The sequence below is a fragment of the Danio rerio genome, chromosome 4 (assembly GCF_049306965.1).
Source record: "Danio rerio strain Tuebingen ecotype United States chromosome 4, GRCz12tu, whole genome shotgun sequence".
NCBI classification, from domain to species: Eukaryota; Metazoa; Chordata; class Actinopteri; order Cypriniformes; family Danionidae; genus Danio; species Danio rerio.
Window position 1 is genome coordinate 22,141,523 of NC_133179.1, and position 22,860 is coordinate 22,164,382.

At 36.9% G+C, this 22,860-nt stretch overlaps 1 protein-coding gene across 10 annotated transcripts in view; it reads right to left on the reverse strand.

Annotated features, from left to right (window-relative positions):
• Positions 1–22,860, reverse strand: part of ppp1r12a (protein phosphatase 1, regulatory subunit 12A) — a 95,086-nt gene that overhangs the window by 54,452 nt on the left and 17,774 nt on the right. For all 10 annotated transcript variants that reach the window (NM_001003870.2, XM_021474999.2, XM_073945940.1 and 7 more), the window contains exon 2: positions 1,208–1,338. In NM_001003870.2, coding sequence (NP_001003870.2) covers positions 1,208–1,338 — 131 coding nt within the window. The remainder of the gene's footprint in view (positions 1–1,207; positions 1,339–22,860) is intronic.

The window sequence follows — 22,860 nt, forward strand, 5'->3', positions numbered from 1 at the left end:
AAAAAGTAGACAGACAGAAAGAGTGCTATGTAATCTATCTATCCATCCATCCATCCATCTATAAAATGCAGTGGTCTGAATGGTAAGTCATATCATCACCCGCAACCGACATTTTCCATGTGATGCTCAAAGATGCAAAGTAGTGCTGTGTTCACACCAGAAGCGGAACTCTGTGTCAAAATCACTTCACAATAGTCATAGATTTGCGTTATGGGCAGGGCTTCTGTCTGCCCGCTGACTCGAGCTTTGTTGCTAAATGGCTAACATGAATTTTATTGAGAATAGCTGTGTTTATGAGCTTTATGAAGGCTGAAAAACATCGTAGTTTTATTCGGCGCCATGTCTGAGTCCACTGGACTCTTTCAGAGATGCACCCAGCTCTGAGTTCATCAACTCCTTCGGAAACTATACCTGGATGATGTAGGCTTTCAGCGGTGCTTCAGACTGAGCCAAGCCCAGTTTGATGAACTGTTGTCCGGTGTCGGCAAGATTTCCCCTCGGCAAACCAACAACAGGCACTACGTCATAATCACTCCCCTACAATAGCAAGCTCATGATTGGTTAACGCGGCATGAATGTCCGCTGAACTTTACATTTTCCAACTCGATTGGCACGCGCAAAATGCTCAACTTGCACCGATTCATCCATATGAATCGTGTCATTCAAGCGGCCTCATTTGCACTAAGCGCGCCGCAAGATGTTTATTCACATCTTTGCATTGACTTAACAAGCAAATCACTCACGCTTAACGCTTCATCCACATCTGGTGTGAATGCAGCATAAGTGCATTTGAGAAACACAAAGAAAAATTTAGCATGTAGAGATGGATTTTCTTTCAGGTTTCAGATGGTCTCTTCGACATGATCATTTTAACTATAACTTTTAACAGCAACACCTTAATAACATAACGTCATCACGCAAAACCAGGGATAATTCATTTCTGTCATTTTATTTGTCAGTTAATGAAACCATGGCAAGGTACAGCCATTTGTAATTGACTTGAAATGGGTTTTGAAAATTACTTAAAGCAAAGATTTGTCAAATTCTGTCACAATTTGTGTTTTATATAAATTCTGTTTTTAAGTCTTTTTTCAGCATTCCCATCTGTGCTTTGAGCATTGGGGAAATCATAAGGCCATATCATATGCATATATCTAGTTTATCAAGTTACGATTAGGTCTAGACACAAACATTTTTTGTGACTTACTCAGCGATGTCGAGGTATCCACAGGAGGCAGCGGCGTGAAGGGGGATCCAGCCTTCATTATCAGGCTGGTTAATGCAGGCTCCATGCTCCACCAAGAAGGTCACCATGTCCACATTATCATCTATGCAGGCCTGAAAAAAGAGAGGAAAAGCAAGAATTAACATCTAAACACGAGTAACCATCCAGCATCTTTAATTATCAAACTTTAAACATATTTTAAAATGGTATTAAAGCGGCACGTAGCATTTTGGTTACCTAATGTTTGGATTAAGAGTCTTAGCCAAACACAGTTTCATAAACCCAAAAGTGAGCTTCAGGGCCAAACATTAATCTTCAGTGGGAACCTATTCCTCCAAACAAAGACACATTATATCATCAGGTAACCAAAATCCCTTAAGGGAGATTTGGAGGTCTGTAATTAAAGCATGTTGCCACTCGATGAAACAAAAGAGCCTGATAGAGACTAGCGATGTCACTGCTATGACAATACATGTGTGCCCTGCCAATGTTTGAGGTTAGAACAGTTCTTATTTAATTATTTTAAACAGATTGTATTCAGCAAACTGATTCAAAGTGCAAGTAAATTCATATAAAAAGTTTAAAAAGCCATATTTTGTTTTAAATGCATTTCAATGAATCAAGAAATTGCTTTTTTTGTTGGGGGAAATCAACAATCGTGACCTTATCTTTTGAGAGAAACTTTCAATGCCAAACACCTCAGTCTAAACGGACAACCTTGAACATCATCCAGGCTCAGTTCTCTGGGTACGCCCCTCTTGAACGGCTGCCCATGAAATCTCCTGGTCATATGGCTGGTTGCCATGACAATACCATAGACTAAGAGGGGAAACACACAAACCATCCTCACGTTCGGGGCACATGACTATCTGGGTAAAATCCTTGCCCAAATTTGGGCTGTTTACAGTACCGCGGTAGAAATGTGTGGGCCTCTTTACTCTTATCAGGGCCTTGTCAAACTAGTGGTAGAGGAAACCAGGACTGTCCAAACAGATGCTCACAGGCTGTTTGAACTACTTTTACTGGTCTGAAGTCCTTATTTTTACCTTTTCAGTACATAAAGCATAGTCTTTTTCTGTCAATTCTCACAAGCAAACTAAAGTGTCATTGATCGTTGCATATTTCATTCCAAACTAACTTTAAATTAGCCAAATGTGTGATCAATTTTAAACAAATGATTATATATATATATATATATATATATATATATATATATATATATATATATATATATATATATAATTTTTTTTTTTTTTTTGGTTTTTTTTTTTGAGGGCTTTACATTAACAATATTCGTGTAAATGTGATATAACAATTAGAATTAGAAGCAGCACGACTGACAAAAATAACTGTGTTCGCGCAAGCTTACGTTTACTTGCGCAAAGCAACTGTGCCTAGAGGAAGCGCAACGGGTGCGATTGGTTCCAAACACAAAACAAGATATTCATACTTAGTGTTGTGCTAAAACACAAGAAAGATCTTTAACATTTTTGTCTTCTCCTAACACTATCATTTATCATTTTGCCATCAATATCGCAATGTGCGCATCTAGTCTTACAATTGATCAGCTCTTTAGTTGAGAACGCATGTGGTTTGTGAAGCCACTGCAGTGTTTATCCACAATGGAGTGCAAGTTTATCAGTTGTAGATCTTTAAGGCCTGTGAATAAACATTTCAAGTTTAACACATTTCAGGAAGCTTTAATAAAGATTGATTTTACTGAAATGAGTTCTACAATGAAGACTACACAGTGATATTCTACATTTAACTATTCAATATCTGTACCTGAATACAGATAGACTTCACAGAGGGTCACATAAATATTTGCTCAATTGTATCTCTAACAAACTGTTTATCTGTAACCCACTGGTCCTATTGCACCCATCCCGTTTTGAACCAGGATCGAACCAGCAATTCGTTGTATGGGAGTCGGTTGCTTTAACATGGAGGCTAAAGACCACGGTCTTTAGTCTCTGTCGCTAGAGCACCTTTAGAGGTTAGAGGGGTGAGGTTTACCTGAATAGCACCTCGCTAACAGGCATCCGTTAACACTCACCCCCATAAACCTCACTCCCATCCCTGACGAGCCTCCACGTGTAACCCACCAGACCTATTGCACTCACTCCGTTCTGAGCTGGGATTGAACTGGCGATTCTTTGTATTGGAGCAGTCTGCTTAAACAAGGTGTTTAAATATCATGGCCTATTGTGTAAGTTGCTAGAGCACCTTTAGAGGTCAGAGGTGTGAGATTTACCTTTATATCACTTCGCTAGCAGGCATCAGTTACATTAACCCACCTAAACCTCACTCCCACCCCACAGCCCCCACGAGTACCCCACCGGTCCTATTGCACACATCCTTTTTGGAGCTAGGATCGAACTAGCGAATCTTTGTATGGGAGTAGTTTGATTAAACTAGGAGGCTAAAGACCATGGCCTCTAACGTATGTCATTAGAGCACCTTTAGAGGTCAGAGGATTGAGGTTTAGCTGCATAGCACTTCACTAGCTGGCATCTGTTACCTTGCAATGCTAAATTGTTTTAAATATTGCGCATCCCTACTTTAGAACATGACAAACAATGAGAGAAAGTTCTGAATGAAACTCAACTGGTCAAAATAAACACATTGGAATGCATAATAAAACCTGGTTGAAACGGTGCCAAACTTTTAACTGACAATTATCCAGCCAATAAATCACACTTCCAAAACTTACTCAATAAAACTGCAGCTTTTTTTCTGTTGACTGACACTGATAATGTGGTTCAGTAAACAAGCCTATCCAATTAAGCCTAATTCAATCCACTCAACGCTAACATGCAAGTCTTTAGAAATGACTCATTAAATCCAACCAGCTCATTAGGAGTCATATGATTGTTGTGGTCAAGAACGACTCTGAACAATTGAAGACAAAATGTTCAAAATGTTCCCAGCCTTTTTAACTGATAATTAAAAAGCAACCAGCGGTTACGAAAACAACACACAAAAAAAGATTACATCATTGTAATTCAATCATCATTCAGGCTAATTAACTTGGTAAAGTAACACAAAGCAAAAGTTAATCTGCAGGTTTTTCAGTAGCACCCAAATGTTTGATGTCATTCTTTCTGCCTCAGGATAACACGTGTCCCCTTAAGGTAAGCAAGCATTCCCTCTGGCCTCAAAACACACTGTTTATTAAAAGCCTAGCCCAGCAGTTCCCACAGCCCAACAATGGCAATCCCTTAATGGCTGTAATTGTTCAGGCCTGACAGGTGTGAGAGGCTGTGACCACATCAGGGAATGCAGAGCCGGACTTTGAGCTCCAAGACAAGGAAAAACGCTTTCTAATGAAATGAAGGACTCCAAACTAATTCTCTAAAGTGCTTCTGAGCGCCATGTTGGAGTGTAGAGAGAAAAAAAAAAAGCACTGTAAATTCCTTTAAGAACATGTACTGAGTAATGCAAGAACGTCATTGGTGTGTAAAGAAGACAGATTGGGTATGTGGGTGTCTAACTGATCCAGACAGACATATGAGGTCTGTTTTTTATTTGGTGGTTCGGCTGTACATTCAGCAGACATCTGGGAGCTAATCTGAATAATGTTGGTAATAATAGCAAGGATTGCATCCAAATCCCACATCAACTGAAGGCCGCAGACAGGCACATACAGAGGCCGCAGACATGTATGGACTTAAGAGCAAACAAATCGCCAAATCTCCATTTAAACCTATGTGACAAAGCTGGAGAGAAGCATTAACTAGTGATAAATATGGAGGTAAATCAGATATATGTGAGTTTAAAAAGGTATGGTGTGGATTCGATCTGAACAAATCTTGTTTGTTTGTTTTTTTAAAAGAGAAGCCACAATTAATCCGACACTAGTAAATCTGCCTATAGGTTTTCCTAAGAAGAAGAGGAATATTTTTTTTTAATTTCCATTGCAAGTTCAAGGCTCGAAAATAAACTTTTTTTCTTGGTAGCACCGGTGCTCCTAACTTCATAAATTTAGGTGTACTAGACAAAATTTTGTCGCACCCATAAAAATGAGCATTTACTAAAATGTTTTATATTAAAAGATTTATTGTATTTGTAATCAACACTTTTCAAAACTAACAAATAAACAAAAATCTGCAGCCGCTCAGCTGCCCTGCACACACCGCTTGACGTGAATGAGATGAACTGAATAAACAATAACAGTGCTTTTCTCACGGGTGGTGTCTGATATGGCACAGATGACATATAACTTATTATTTGCATACGTCATCTTAATAGCATTAACGGTCTTTTCATGAGCTGCGATATTAGTTTCATCTCATTGAATGCATGCTCTTCAGTGATGGTGAACACGGTGTCAGTCGCATGACTGAAAGCATCATGACGATTAAATTAGGGATTTAATATTGTAAAAAAAATTATGTGCTTAATGTGTAGATTCAGTGGCAAACAGTTACCTGAAAACTTCCACTTCATTACATGATAACTAATCAGATGTGCCATTATTTGTAACTGTAGGTAGTTTCTAAAACTAAATCTGCCAGTGTTGTTTTCATTCTCTTGTATCTGGACCTGTAGCTCCCTGTCATCGGAATTGAGTGATTGACAGCTGATATTAACCAATCCATTCGCGTTCTGTTCTAGCGCAGTGGGCCAATAAGAAGAGCTTGAAGGTGGGGCAGGCATTGCAGGCTTTTTTTGTTTTGTCAACCATTCGTGAGCGCTGTATTTGGCGTTTTTAGGTACAAAGATGCTTATTGTGTGAATGACTCCTAATTCCGCGCATGTGGTAAACATTTTGCTGTAAAAACTAGTCGCACAACATCAATTTTATGCACTTGCACAAATGCTCCCAAATATAATTTGAGGTCACAGATTAAATTTCGGGCACATATGCGACCAAAACAGTGGCAATTTCAAGCCCTGCAGTTGTTCAAACATTGGCAATAAAGAAAAACAGAATCCTAAGAGCACAAAAATTTACACACAGGCCCTTTAAAGTAACACTTAATTTTTTGAAACAAGTTCATTTTACAAGTGCCCTAGATTTAAACAGTTGAGTTTAAACATTTTGAATACCTTCAGTAGGGCTGTGCAATTAATCGAAAATCCGATTTTCGATTTTGGCTTGTAACGATTATGAAAAACCATTAATCGAGATAAACTGTTATTCCATCACATACCGCCCCCTTTCAGTTGTACACATGTGAAAACTCTTTGCCTCTGCAAAGCAAAGTTCCACGTGAATATGACTAAAAGCATGTGCTGTAATGTAACTTTTGCAGCACGGGATGCGCATCATTCATATTTTTAAAAGCGCAAAAAAGCACTTGCTGTTGTGTGTGTGCGCACCGTGCTTATCTTCATACAGGAAGTGCGTGTGTGCGTGTCTGTGCGCGCGCTGCGCTTAGCCTCGGACAGCAGAGCACACACACATCTAACGCGATCTTAATGTGAGCGCTTTAATGGTCAAATACATGCACATTTGTGTCAGAGCGCAGTGTTTAGTGATTATTCATATTAACCCTCATTTGTGTAATAAACAAGTTGTGAATCAAAAGACACGTGAAAGAGAAACCATATCAGAGCCGCACTATTCTTAAAGTGACAGCGTGCGGTATTCTTGCTGCTGCCGACTGTTTTTTTATTATTAATCAATAATAAAATCAAAAATACAGTGAAGATGCTTAAAGCACAGTTTAAACATAACAGATTTAATAACTCATTTATAATATCTGATTTCTTTTATCTTTGCTATGATGACAGTACATTATGTTTTACTAGATGTTTTTCAAGATACTAGTATTCAGCTTAAAGTGACATTCAAAGGCTTAATTAGGGTAAATAGACAAGTCATTGTTTAACAGTAGTTTCTTCTGCTGACAATCTAACATATATATTGCTTAAAGGGGCTAATAATATTGAGCTATTAAAATAGGTTTCAAAATATTCAAACCTGCTTTTATTCTAGCTGAAATAAAACAAATAAGCCTTTCTCCAGAAGAAAAAAAATATTATAGGAAATACTGTAAAAAAACCCTCTGTTAAATATCATTAGGGAAATATTTATATATAAAAATAAATTCAAAGGAGGACGAATAGTTTTGACTTCAACTGATAATCGTTTTGAATAATCAAGATTATGATTTGTCCCATAATCGAGCAACCCTAACCTTCAGTCAATCTCCAGGTCTGGCAGGAGCACTTTTAGCTTAGCCTAGCATAAATCATAGCATAAAAAAAGAGAAAAGTTCTTTTCCCATTTAAAGGTTAACTCTTTTGTAGTTCCACTGTGTACTAGGATTGGGAGAATACTGTTGGTATTCCTAGAAAATATACTCTCATTTAAGGGTATTAATCAAGAGGCTTTGTTGCTGTACCCTTGATATTACGATCACTTGAAAAATAGTCCCTATCTAAGTAACTAGTACACAATGCAACTACAGAGGAGTCAAGCTTACAGGAAAATTATCAAACCCCTTTTTTTGGTAAGGAGAAGTTATTGGTCTAATCTGATATAGTGTTTAATGCTAAGCTAAGTTAAAAAGTGCTCCAGCAGTCTAAGAAATTGGCTTCAGAGATGTAAAAATGGTACTCAACTGCTTAACTGTAAGTTACTTACATGGTTTTTGTGTAGATGTGGAGAATAACCTTTAAGATGCAATATTAGTAGGGCTCATCTTAACAAACAGTAAAAAAGATTTAAAATAACACCTTTAGTCACAAGCTGAATTCTGCAGCCAAAAGCAGAGTAGCTGAATGTAAACAAGAGATCTCCAGAACTAGTGAGAAGAGTGACGTTCAATTGAATCCAAAAGGATTCCTGTCTAAAATGTCAACAATGGACCACTTAAGCTGCTCTTAAGGAACAAGTGGTGAACTTCAATACACAAAAGCACCACAAATACATTTAAACAGCTGCTGATCAGCCTTGTAACCAAAAATGTCAGCACCATGCTGTGTAGGATCTGCTCTGTGACGCACTGCTAAAAATAGAGGATTTCAGACGTGCATAAGCCAAGCCTCCATTTTTTTCTCTTACAGCTGATTCCACGATGAGTGATATGAGTACTACTGTACTGAAGGTAGCACTTTACACTGCTTGCAGACAGACAAATACATGCAGAATTCAGACCAATGGATGCAGAATTCAATCCGCAGTCTGTTAAGTGAAAACTTTGCCAGCAGCCAAATGAGAATTTATGCACTGCTGAGCAAGAGTTTCATTAGAGGCAGTGTACAAAACACATTCAAAGAATGATCAAATTATCCAAACCCCAGTAAAGGCTAAGAAGAGAAGGCAAAAGTTATTTTATTCACCAAACGCTTTTATTTTAGAATAAAGGCGCCTAATTCTAGACTGCAGCCAAGGTTGCAAGTTTACAATCACAAGCAGTTGACACTAAGGCTGCATTTACACAAGTGAGTCTCCATTTAAAATGGGTGTGACTTGGCCCATAATTAAAACCCATTTTCTCTCCTGATTCTCCGCAGAAAGGTCTCCAAAATAGGTCTCCAGAAGTGAAAATAACCCAGTTTAAAGTTTGCGCCTTGCGTATGCTACGAAGATACACACACCAAGAAAGGACCTCTTAAAGGACTCCATCCTCCAACGCATCAGAAAAACTTGTACAAAGAGAGAAAGACTATCTAGGTATTTAGTTATGCATTAAAGCTGTGCCCCTTATCAAAAAAGTGTCTTGGTGGTCCTTAATAGTTGTGTGGAACTGAGCTAGATTTGCCATTTTTTTATCTAAACTCTTATTTCCTCACTGTACGATTGTTTGTTATATGTTAGACTAGTCAATAAACCATGCTATAACCATGTTGGATTGCCTTTGTTTGCCTCACAGAAAGTCACTTATATGATTGATTTTTGCTACAAGCTGATTGAGTTACTAAAATTTTCTAAACTATTAAAATGATAGTATAATAATAATACAATAATCTACTTCAAAAGAAGTAGCTAAAATTCCCTTTCTAAATAAATAGGTAATTACTAGGCACGGTTCGGGTAGGTTCACAGTTTTGGAGCCATGGTTCGGTTCGGTTCCTGTTTGCTGTGGGGTTAGCGTTGCTGTCATCTTTTTCAGCAATGCTAAGGAACAATAGATTCACTTAATAACAAAAAAACTAAACTTTTTTCATTATTAACTTTGCCATCACATTTTAGTACAGTCAGCATACCCGAGTAAACAACAAACATTAAATAAATACCTCCAATATAGACTAGTCAAAAAAAATATATTCTCTTTAGTGCAGCCATCTTAACTAAGTAAACTGAAATTAAATAAATAACTAGACTAGTGAAAGATCAATTATTGTATTAAAAAAAAAAAAGATTTACTTTTAAAACTGTCCTCCAGTCACTTTATAAGAAAAACATTATTACATTTTCAATGCACCTCTAAAAAGTTTTTTTTTATGTGCTCCTAATGTGAATAATGGCAATAAAACGAACCACAACTCTTAGCTATTATACAGAAAGATCAAAATTGTGTAAACAAGAAGGTTTGCTTATTTTACAAATACCAAAGCATCAAAAATCGAGTTACCTATAATGACTTTCTAAACTTTATTATTATATTATTATATTATTAGTGCCCCTCATGCAATCAAAGTTTAAGGAAAGTCATTTCGCTTGGCGGCCATCTTTGAAATAACTTTTAAGTGTTCTATTTGAATAGGGATGCATGAAATTTTTCAAAACTCTGCCAGGCTTACAATTTAATTTCCTATTTGGAATCATCAATTAAATTAAACAATTGTCTAAACATTCAAACCACACAAAACAGTATTTTGTCAGGTTGCCCAATGCAAATGCACACTTGAAAGGAATGAGATCACAACACAAACCTTCTTCAAGGCGGTTTCTTTTTTTGTGTTACACAATTTAATCCTCTAAATGACATCTCATCCAATAGCGCAACTCTTCTGAGGTACTTTTCAACATGGTCCTGATAGCAAATCTAGCCCTAAAATAACAGCGGCCTCTTTGTTTACAAGTTTGTGGGCGTTCAAGTGGTTCCTGTCATGTGATTTGCATTTGAATGGTGGAGGCAGGAATTCATTAGGTCAGACGAGACTTAATCCACCTTGCATTCGATTCATACATATTATAAAACCAGTGAACATTTATTTTGAAGTGTAGTTGGCTTTTTTAAAAGTAGAGATTTCCAAAGTTATGTGCGTATATTTTACTCATGTCTGTGAAGCAAAATATTTCTTAGGATTAGAGTGTATTTTGCTGACCCCAGAGGGTTCACAACAAAATACACACGCATCTGGACCGAACCCCTTTACTACTGTAAGACAGGGCTTCATTCGCCATATTGACATTCTTTTCCCCATTCAAAACTACAAGCATGAATTGTCTTGTGTATTCTATACTGTTTGATGTAATGTAATGTAGTGTTAAGTGAACATTCATGAATATCGTATGATGATGGAAACTAACAGGCTTAAACGACAGAAAAAACATTTAGACTTTTGTTTGTGATGTTAAAGGAATAGCTCAACTATGATACCATGGAAGTCAATTGCTACTGGTTTTCAAAAATCTTTCAAATATATTCTTTTTGGTGGAATAAAAGAATTTCAAAGGTTTAGAATTACCAGACAATTGGGTGTATTCTATTTAAAGACTGAATATAAAAATGCCCAATATTTACTATATTATATGTCAATTATTATATGATCAACAACAACAACAAAACAAATAAAATAAAAGAAGAACATTCAATGCATCATAACAAGTTTGAGCACTTCCTCTTCACCACAAAACAACTACAATAAAAAAGTGGATGTGGGCAATAATGAGGGTGTGTGGACAATATAATCTAGTCTGAAATGCCTACAAAAGCAATACTGTTCTATCAGAAATTGCAGACTGAACATAAGGGAACTTCCTCTAACTGAGAACAGTGTGAAAGCAACCCCATGCCCTTATTTCCCATGAAACACTCTTCACTCAGGCCCCGTTTACACTAGTGCGTATTAGTTTTAAAACGGCGTTTTAGAATGAAAACGATCCGCGTCCACACTCGCGTTTTACCCAGCGTTTCTGAACTGCTCTCCGTCCACACCAAAACGCTGAAAACGCACATCACGTGACCACACACACACACTTTGGCAATCGCTGGAGCCCATCTACCCAGATGAGAGCTCTGCTAGTCGGACTTCTCATCAAGCATCTCCCGCTGGATCTAATCTCACTATATTTATTAAACGTGATATTTCATTCATCTTGTTGTCTTTATCTAACGACATATTCCCTGACTTTGGTCACTGGAATCTATTACTTGTTCTCAGGTAACGTGTTTTGGCTGAGCGCAAAGATAAGTTAATGATTAATGTAAGCACGTAGCCTACATTCTGTATATTGACTGATCGCTTGCCTTTATTTCCTATAATGTATAAACTTATTGTATGTTATACTTTTATAATGGCCATTATCGATTATTAAAACTGATATTCAGCAAAAGAGAGGGTGTGTTTCGTATTTTCACTGAAATTGAAAGGAGGCAGTTGTTATCGGCTCCGTTTTGTTATAAATATGCACACCGTGAAGATGACGCTCATGCAGCACGACGCCTCAACATTTCTGCTGTCTGTTTAGTTGTTAATATTAAAATAAAAATAGGCAGTTCCTTATATCAAGTTTACATTTTATTGTTGAGAAAGTGAAACAACGTAGCCAAGGTGATGTGAATGAAGTTATAAAGTACACTGTTCCCTGTGAAGATTGACGCGTGTCCTCGATATGTTTTCCATATCAAACTGAGAAGAAGAGATGCAGCCTTGATCAAACTTGCGAAGTCTGAACTTACACGGAGAAGATTCAGGACTGAACTGTGTGTTAGGCTACTTAATATTGAGGAAAAGCCCCAATCAGAGAGGCGAATGTCTGCAGCCCCGCCTCCGTTTTTAGATGTCTCCGTCTTTCCCCATCCACACTGAGACGGAGCTGCAGCGTTTTAGAATGAAAACGGCCTCTCCAGCGTTTTCGAAACGCTCCGTTTTCGGCGCTCGAGAACTCCGGCGTAATGTGGACGGATGGCGTAACCGTAGCAAAACTTATGCGTTTTCAAACTAAAACGCATTAGTGTAAACGGGGCCTCAGATTCCCGAACATCACAAACACATTAGAAGGTTTTTCAATCCACCAAGAAAGTGTTTAACCCCTATATAATATCATATTTTGCTTTATGAACGTCAGCACTGACTGTTGAATTGCCTCATTTCTATGAGGGCCAAATAGAGGAAGTGAAGCATGGTAGAGTTGTGAAACCTGATCCAACACAGACCTTAAACTTCTACAAAACACATTCAGAGTCAGTAAGTTAAAAGTAAAGTGTGCAATATGCAGAAACGGCTAACAGTAGACCATTAGTAGGATGATTTCCTAGAAGTGTTTAACCACCGTGACACTCTTAAAACATCAGTTTGTTTGAGCATCATAACAAAATTGAAAAAGTCTGTCCAATGGAGGACTATGAAAGTGTTGAAAATAATAATGCTGTAAAATACTTGAATATAAACAGATCCTGAAAATGAAGATAAAAAATAAGAAAAAATATCAAGCAATCATTTAAAGAATAAAAAAACAATTGTGTTTAATTATTTTTGCATTTCTTTTGTGAAATTAGAAAATAATAATTTGAAAAACACATTTATATTGCAATCTTCTTTGGTTAATTAATAAATAAATAAATAATTTAATATTTTTTAGAAATGCTTGCAGCCACTAGAAAATGATTAATAAATTAAATGGAAATAAATTTATGATAAAAATGTGCATGAAAAGGGATTGCAATTCCCTTTATGGGACACTTGAAATTAAATAAAAAATATTTATTTAAAAAATTAAACAAGATAAAAACATAGGATGAATATTTATTTTTACAATTTTCTGTTGAAAATTTGACACTAGAAACAATATTTTAAATAAAAATCCTATAAGATACAGAATAAATTATTGTTGTTGATGTGAATTAAATGGGTAATCTATAATTGAATTACAAAATATAAATAAATTAAATTACAGGATAATTTTTGCAACCAAATAAATTAATATTTGCGAACGTACACTACAAGTTAACTTTTCACGAGTAAATGTTAATCCTCAATGCATGCGCTAGAGTGCCACCGTACCAGAACAGCGAAAACCATCAAAACACTTGAGATTTAAGTGGTGATCAAACCTCAAACAAACATGCCACCCAAGAAAAGCCTCTCAGACTCGGGCTGAGAAAGAGAAGCCGGGTCACGACCCCCACATCTCCTCAAGTACACCATTCAATCTGGACAAGACAACAGCACTAATTACAGAGCGTTAACTATAGACTAACTTAATGCAGACATGATAAAGGTTAAATACAGCTGAGATTACAGCTGAAACAATACAGTGCTCATCACATGTGCCAGCTTAATCTTAAAATCGACAGCAGAAGACAGCAGAGAGACAGCATGGGTATAGATCTCATACTGTTTAATGATGTCTTTTCTTACTGATTTGTTTTTTTAATAATAAAATTGGCTGATTACATACAATTCTTCAATATTTTTTTTACATTAAAATTAAAATAAATCAATTTTTTACACTACCTTAAATTCAATTAATCCTAAGTCCCAAGCACAAACATGATTTGACTTTATTTTTGTAAAAATGATGCTACATATAATATTACCGTAAAAACTTTAACAGTAAGCTAGGCAGGAAAAAGAAGCTGATTTGCTCTCTGCCTTACACTAGTACAGCAGGAATCACAGTGCTTCCTAGGTTGGGGCTACAAACAAAACAGGTCTGGAAGTATGCATTACATAGACACAATCTAAAGCAGTGCAATGTGGTTCAGCATGGCACAGCATGATTTAGTTTGTATTTGTCCTGCAGTTTAGTACCACTTAAGGTGGGTGAGAATATCGCCATAGATGCGCCACCTCTACTGCCATGACATCGTAAATGCAACAAACAAATGCAAGACACAGGCTGATGGAAGGGTGTTCTTTAAATATATATAAAGAGTTTGGGGTCTCATGTCTTAAATCCAATTATACTGGTGGAGACATTTCTCTCTGACCAATTAGTGATTAGCACTGTGTATACGTCAGGTTTTGGTAACGCCACAGCTTGCTTAACACCTCACCAGAGATGGTACTAAAAAAAAAAAAAAAAACAAATACGCACAGAATGCAGTGGAAAAGCCCCCAAAAGAGAGACATCACTAACCAAGCTGCAGGAGCCATACCAAACCATGTAATAGAAAAGTGGCTTCTAATGCTGCATTCACACCAGACGCGGAAAAAACATCAAGCGCAAGTGATTTACATGTTAAGTCAATACAAAGACGCGAATATCCTTTATTTCTTAATAAACAATTAATCCTGCGATGTGACTTTTGCGAATACACACATAGCAATATCGATGCTAAAACAATATATTGTTCAGCCCTAACCAGAACGTCCTTTTTACAAAAGTTTGTAGATTTAGTGCGTTTTTTTTTTTTTTTTAAATCACCAAACTATGCAATTATTAAATCAACAAAAATTAATACAAAAAAAAAAAATCTATCTAGTTGATCGCTGCTTCTCTACTGACAGCCATGCTTGTATTCTCAGAAATGGGACTGAAAGTGGAGAAGCACCATAAAAAAAAAAAAAGAAGACAAGAGTTTGGTCACATTGGCCCTTTGTAATGAACATAAATAAATACAAGACAGGAATTCATTTCAAACGCACCAGGGTTGTTCCAGCAGCCCCTGGAGACGGACTTTAGTGAGGGGGAGATGAAAAGAAAGTCCTCCAGCTGAGGGCCGGAGGGGGTCCGGCTTCTTTTGGAAGTGCGGCGCTTGTGTTTTCGAGCTCTTCAGTTGGGCTTAACCAGTGCGATTCTCATGGCCCTTTATGGTCAAACTCTGAACACATGATTACGGACCCCTGAACACAGGGTAAAAGTCCATCTGGACCAGCTGATGAAGGCTCTCCATAATAGGGTAAAACCATGAGGAAGAGCCGCTACTGTTGTCAAGGAGCCACTGCCAAACAGTAGAACACAGTACAAATGCTCACTAAAGCATTCGTGGGTGAATCTCACTAAATTAGTCAAGGCTCTGGATCTCATTTCACATGCTAAAACAGAGAAGTTATGGAACAGACATTCATTCATTCATTTTCTTGTCGGCTTAGTCCCTTTATTAATCTGGGGTCGCCACAGCGGAATGAACCGCCAACTCGAGCAGCACATTTTTACGCAGCGGATGCCCTTCCAGCCGCAACCCATCTCTGGGAAACATCCAAACACACTCATTCACACTCATGTACTACTGACAATTTAGCCTACCCATTTCACCTGTACCGCATGTCTTTGGACAGTGGGGGAAACCAGAGCACGCGGAGGAAACCCAGGCGAACAAAGGGAGAACATGCAAACTCCACACAGAAACGCTAACTGACACAACCAAGGCTCAAAACAGCGACCTTCTTGCTGTGAGGCGACAGCGCTACCTACAGACAAAAAGGTTTAAAAATAGGATAAATCAACCATTAAATAAAAACATTAAATAGGATACTTTGGCAATTATGTCTGGTGATAGAAATTAAAGATAGAAAAACGATTCTGAAATATAATAATTTAAATTAATAAATAAACTATTTTATGCAATTAAATGAAATTCAACTTGGTGACCCCTGAATCAATATCCAGACGTAAACTTATCAATAGCCTTGCTCATATTTAATACAATCGAATTACGTTAAGCATACTCAAGCAATCAATTACCATTTATTTTTAAAATGACTTCAAAAGAACATATCTTGAGTTTTGGTTTCATGCATGCATATGTAAAAAGGCTTGGGCCGGTATTAAAAATTCTGACGGCATGATAACCTTGGATAAATTATCACAGTATTGTGATTACTGTCTGGGCAAAAAACAATATATTTTTTTTACCATTAAACACAATACACTTTATTTTAAGAAACTTTTAGAGTATTTTAGAACGGTAAACATTTCAGGCTAAATAATTTAAAGAAATCAATGACTTCTCCTGTCTCCATTAGTTCAAAAACACACATTTCTTTACAACTTGAAAAGGTTGGTGTATAAATGACTTGTTTTTTTTATTTTTTCTGAATGGTGGGCTGTAATGTGGATGCTCTTTTTCTGCTGGAGATGCTGTTGCCCTTATGAGCTAAATAAAACAGTTTATTAAAAACTATTTATACAATGGTATAACAGAACATTTTAACAGACTTTTCCAACCCGCGAAAAACCTTAAAACCGGTTACCGTCCCATGCCTAAATGTGACACATTATTATATTTTAAATTATGTTGACTAATGAAGGGAGCCTCCTTTTCCATCCTACATTTGTGGATGAATAATAGTTTGTAAATGTCAACGAGAAAAATAAAACGCACCAACATGCAACAAACAGATATAGAGGTGGCTAAGCCATTTATAATCAAATCACACACCGCCAATTACCTCTAAATCAACCTTAACAAGATGAATTAGATGCATGTTCAAATAATCGGCCATCAGCTGTAGTTCAGAAAAGAGGACACTGGGCTTTTTCCATACTTTAAAAGGAACGGTGACTTCACTCCACCACAGTAGAGAAGAGTGTGTATGTGTGCAGAAGGGCCGCTGACTGTGTGAAGCGGCAGCAAACCCAAGAGTGATTATCTCCCAAGTCATCACGAGAAGCGTTTGGATCTAACTATAGCAGCACTTCACTTCAAGGGGAGAAGACACTTGAATCCCCCTCCCATCTCACTTCCTCTAGCAGCCCCTGCAGACTCTCAGCTGAAAAATCGGGAACCATTCCCATCCCAACAATTCTCTTCCATCATTCCACCACTGCGAACGACAATCCAATTAAAAGCATATTAAAGGTCATTTGTGATGGAAAACAAAGACCTGATGAAGACATGTGTGTGTCAACAACACAAAAGCCTCTGCGCAGCCCACCCAGACCATTTATAGAAAGCTAGTGGTTAAAAGAGGAGGTTTAGTCATGACCATGAGCACATTATTATCTGACCGTTCTTGTTCACATATCAACACCTTTGTGGACGAGTTTACGATTGCAAGGCCTTATGCTTTGTGAGGTCATGCAACTGCTTCAAGTTCATGATATAAGATGAACCCAGATTTTCTTTAAGCATTTAATAACAAAAATGATGTCTGTGTAATTTAGATGTAGAAAACAACATGTATAATTTTAGGGCACAAAAGTGCAAAAAAGCACAAAATCTATGCAATCAACACTAAATGCTTGAAAAGACGACTTGAGAGTATCACGTCAAAGCACTTTAGAAGTTATGTAATCTTTAGAGGAACTTTCTACACTCATAACTCTTAACATTTACTGACAAAAACATGATGGACAGATAGACAGACCCTACACAATAACTAAAGCTCGGCGAAGGCTACAAATCCCCTTATGGACTTTTAATATATTCACAAAATATGATATAATGATATAGCAATAGATTATTTATTGATTAATATTGATTTAATACAAAAAAACAACAACAAGCAATAAGTTAATATGCAGTGAGTCATGTTTTAGGCACTGTATTGTTTTTTTTTCACAAAAAGAAAACTCAAACAAATCTAAAGCATTTTTTTAGAATATAACTTTTTTTTTTTACAAATCAGTATTTTTAGTGTCATATTTTTTGATCCATGACAGCCCTAAACCAGTCAAGGTACCACTATACCAGCATAAAAACTATGCAGAATATTATTCAATTTTCATTTTCAATCGTTTATGAAAGAAATAATTGAAATATTTGTCGGTTTATCACAGCTCAACTTCACCAGGTGACAAATGTCGGCAGCTGACTGTCACAATAATGAATTAACCCATATATTATAATGGGAATTTTAGTGACTATATATTGCCCATCATGTTTACATAAAGTTGAACATCATCAACATTTAGCTAATTGTATAGCCTTCGTCACCTCTTGTCAGAGAACTCCTTTAAAATAAAAAAATAAAAAAGACAACTAAATAGCCAAAGAACAGGTGAATTGTCCTTTAGCTAAAAACTATTGACAAGTTTGGAAGTAGTTCTCCAAATGAGTGGAAAACACTGCAGTCCACTTCCAAAAAAAGTCAGTGCTATTTGTGAATGTGAATCATTTTGCACTAAAGCCATTTCACATTTACATCATTAGAGTCTAAATAAATTAGTGCATTTACTTTTAACATCTAATAAGAGAATTTAAAACTGAAGAATGAAAGGTTTTTCAAGCATAAATGTGTTCATGTCTATTTGCATTATCATGCTGTTGAATAATCATTGCATAACCAGTGGCAAAAAAATGGTCCTCACAATCTGACATTATCACTAACTTTAGTCACAATATAATCGCACAACAAAAAATTTGATATTGCACTAGGCCTAGTAGTCAAGAGTGTCGTGTGAGCGACAGGTATCCTAAAATTATCTGCATTTACATATCTGTGAAAAATGTGAAAAACCACAGCAATTTTGTTTGCTAGGCCAATATCTGGCACTGTCATCTTGTTAGCAAACAGCATCTATAAGGAAGTGTCAATGTCAGCAGTGGCTTGGCACTGGGGTTTAAATAGAATTTGCTGTGTGTATGATGCATCTCTCTTTTTTTGGTTGTAATGTGAAGTGAATCCATACCTTGCTGATGAAGTGCTAGAAAGAACTTTAGCAAACAACACCACTACCATGTACTCTGCCACTGTTGTGTGTTGTTTTGCTTTAACATACATCCCCCTAAACATGCCCTATCATGGGTTTCATAGACTCATTTTCAGATGTTTACACGGACACAACATTAGCTACAATTCCAAACAAGTTGCACACAAGTTTTGAACATGCACATAAAAAAAATATATGCGCATAACTGAGTAGGATAATCTTTTTATTGGATAAGATTCATAAACTACAACGGAAACACTTTTACTAAACAAATTCCAGTATGCACATTAAAAAAGTCATGTGATTTTGTAATAAGAGATCATGTGATGATAAAAATGTGTATGAATGGACAAACCAGCAGGCTGACTGAATTGCAGGTGATCTAAAATGGTGTCTTGGTCATTCTAAAACACTTTAACCATTCCAGTATTAGTCTTATTATATTATTAATTACCTCCAGAACTTTCAAGAGCATCTGTGCTTCGCATCTCACACCTTTAACTGCCACCGCATGTAAATGCGTGTCGGGATATTGTCTTCTTAGGCACAAATAATTTATTGAATAAAGAAAAGATTGATGCAGCTTCTCCTACCAAGCAGGCAAATCTGCTTTTACTTTTAATATTTGGCACCAATTAATCAGGAAGTGACATTATTGGTTCTCTTTAACTCATAAGATGGAAACGCTGCTTTATTTGCATGTCTTATATGCATTATTCCAGTTTTGCAAATAAATTTAAGTCGCATCTTTGGTTGGAAACATCAGCTAGTGGCTTTTTTTTTTTTTTTTTTTTTTTTTATCCACTTAACAACCCATTTTCAGAATTATGTTTTGTTTCCAGTACCGAAAAACACAATTGTTGTGTAAACGGACAGGCAAAACTAATAAAAAGTGTATACATAAAAGTTTATAAATAGTTTTTGGCTGAAAACTAAAAATTCTAATTTCAGATTGAGTGTTCACAAACCCACTTTAGTCCTTTGAATGAGGGCGCAGCTGCTTTGCAAGCTTTTAATGTCTCATTATATGAAAATTAGCTTAGGAATACTTTGAAAAATATTGGATAGAAGAAATTATGACTTGACAAAAAGTCAAAAACACAACAGCACAAATACTGACAGTGAGCCGACCAATACGGTCTAACTGAAATATTTTCCAACATTTAAAACTTTGACATAGTTGAACACATAATATATAATGATATAATGAATTTCAAGAACTAATAATTCTCAAAGGCTGAAGCTCATTTGAAGCTCGAGTCTTTGAACAGGGCATGGCATAATTTGCTTTGCAAGTTTCTTTACAAACAAAACCTTTCAGCTGGTAGCCAAGTTATCAACCGACTTAAAAAGCAAATATTTCAGCAAGTGCAAACCATATGCAAACTTTCTTGTCATGGCTTCTCATATCTTAAAGCATGACGTTCTGTTGGGAGCAATCATGAAACTGGTGGTTATCATACTCTAAATGTTTATTACCGAATGGAACATGATAACCTCTTGAGTATCTGTCACGAAAACCCAAACACAGTCCATCAATTGGCTGGTTCAAAACAAAATAATGTCACATGCGAGACCAAATAAAAAGCATAATGCCGCCTTCTTTTATGAGCCAGCACTAGCTCACGCAATAACAAAAGATAGGGAATACAGGCTAAGGTCAGATAACAAGCATGTTTTCTTTAAAGGGAAATCCAATTCACTCCCTTATAAAGCAAGCTAAGATACTACGCTGCCTCTCCAGGACGTTACCACTGACCCCGCTTCCTTTCCGGCTTTCTACCATTGCAAAAGGCCACCTAGCGAGGCTGCAGTCGGACCTGGCTCTATCATACCACTGGAGAAATTCCCAGATAAGTAACACACCACAGCTCAGAGCCTCGAGCCAGCCAGAGCTCCGCCTCCTCTCACTACATCACCAGCGAACCAGCACACAGCCACTTCCACAAAAGGAATTCCTTTTTGCAGTGTGCATGTGTAGAAAGAGAAAGCAGCACACAGATAAAGCAAAAGCACGCTTGTGCAATTAAAACAAGGAATTACTAGGTGAAAGTGATGTCTTGTTTCACTTTAAACACAATACGCAAAGGAAATGTACCTTTAAGTATATACTGTATATTTAAATTATGAAACATTAATCCTTTTATTTTAGACTTGCATCTTCTAACACTAGTCAACATGTTCTGATGTGTGCATGTAAAAATTAACAGAGCTTTACACAAACTAATAAACATTACTCATTTCAATCTTTTCTAGAAAAGTCTTCTAAGAATACATTATGAGTCTTACATTCTGCACAATAAGCCATATTCCGTTTGTAGTACACCATTTTCATACACACCATTTATTGGTTAAAGCACTCCACAATTCTTAATGTATATCTGCAATTATCTGTATCTTGTTGTTTTCCCCATAACAATAATGAGAATGGGATGATTCTGAGGGGAAATATGACTTCTGTAATCTTAAAAAGTTGTACAAGATTCACCTAGAGAGATGTGCGAGAGAATGACGACATAAAAAAGCTACTGCTTTACTGCAGGAGGCCATAGAGAGGGGTACAGCTGGACTTGAAAGAGGAAAGAGAGAGAGCAAAAGCCTTTACTTTGCCTCGCCAGCCGCTGACGACCATATATGGCCCTGGGATTCCCATGGAAAAAGAGAGGGCAGGGTAGAGAGGTAGAGGGAAAATAAGGAAGATGTTGTAAGTATACGTTGCACTTCAGCTTACACCTGGCAGCCAGAGCAATACTGGCTGGCAAGAGCCAAGTTTGATGCTACGAGATGTGGCCATAAAGAGGGTTGATATGCTGGTATTATGCGTAAACCACCAGGGTGAAAAATGCACTTGTATAATGCTGTAGCCTCTTGCTGCCCCTGACCTGGCATTTAGACTATGGGGGAAATATGCAGAGCATCTGAAACTGTGCCATTTCTCTGGAAGTGTCAAGGGCCATTCAGACTGACAATGGTTAATGCCGTGTGCACACTCAACAAAGCCTTTGATGGAGAGAAATGACTAAGATCCATTTGGGTATGGATGGGAATTCTCTAAAACTCGGTGCTTCTTTTGAAGCATGGTTCTTGAAGGAAGGGCTCCAACAAACAATATGACAGCACACTGGACAACAAGAGTTCAAGACTCATGTCATTATCCTTTGCTAATTCACATGCTCAAATTGGCTGCATTTTGTTGTGTGCAAAAACTGAACATTGGAAGTAAACGAGCTTGTCACTGGGACAACCTTCAAAGTTACACCTTTGTAACTTGTTGACCCCTAAAGGGTGCTCATAAGTGCCTAAAACAGGATTGCCTAAACATGTTTCTTAAGGACCACTGTCTTGCAAAGTTGCTCTCCTACTCTAATTACACCTAAAGCAGCCAAAGAAGGTCTTTAGACTTGAATCTTCTTGGCAAGAGCTAGCTGGAATTCAAACCTGCAGGATGTTGGTCTTGAATGTAGGGATGGCCACTAGGCATGGGCTGGTGTAGGATTCTGATGGTATGATAACCTTGGATAAAAACATCACGGTTTCACGCTATTGTGATCACTGCTCTATAATATATTCTTTTTAAATGTCTGGGGTGAAAAATTTTCACCTATTGAATACAACAAATTTTATTTACAGAAACAGTTAAAGCATTTTGGAACAGTAAACATGTCAGGCTGTGGAATTTAAATGAATCGTTGACTTCTGCTGTCTTCATTAGCTTCATTAATTTCTTTACAATTTAAAATTGCACATTTGGATATGCTGCTGTTGTCCTATAAACAAGCAAACAAAATAAAATGAAAAAATAAAAACTTTCATATAGCGTAGGAACGGTATAGCAGAAAATTTAGGCGGTTTTAAAACCTTGACTATTCCAAACTGCAGTATACCTTGAAAACGGTTATCATCCCATGCCTAGTGGGAACCCCTGACCTATACAACAAAACCTTTTTTTAGCATACAGTGACAAGATAAAAAG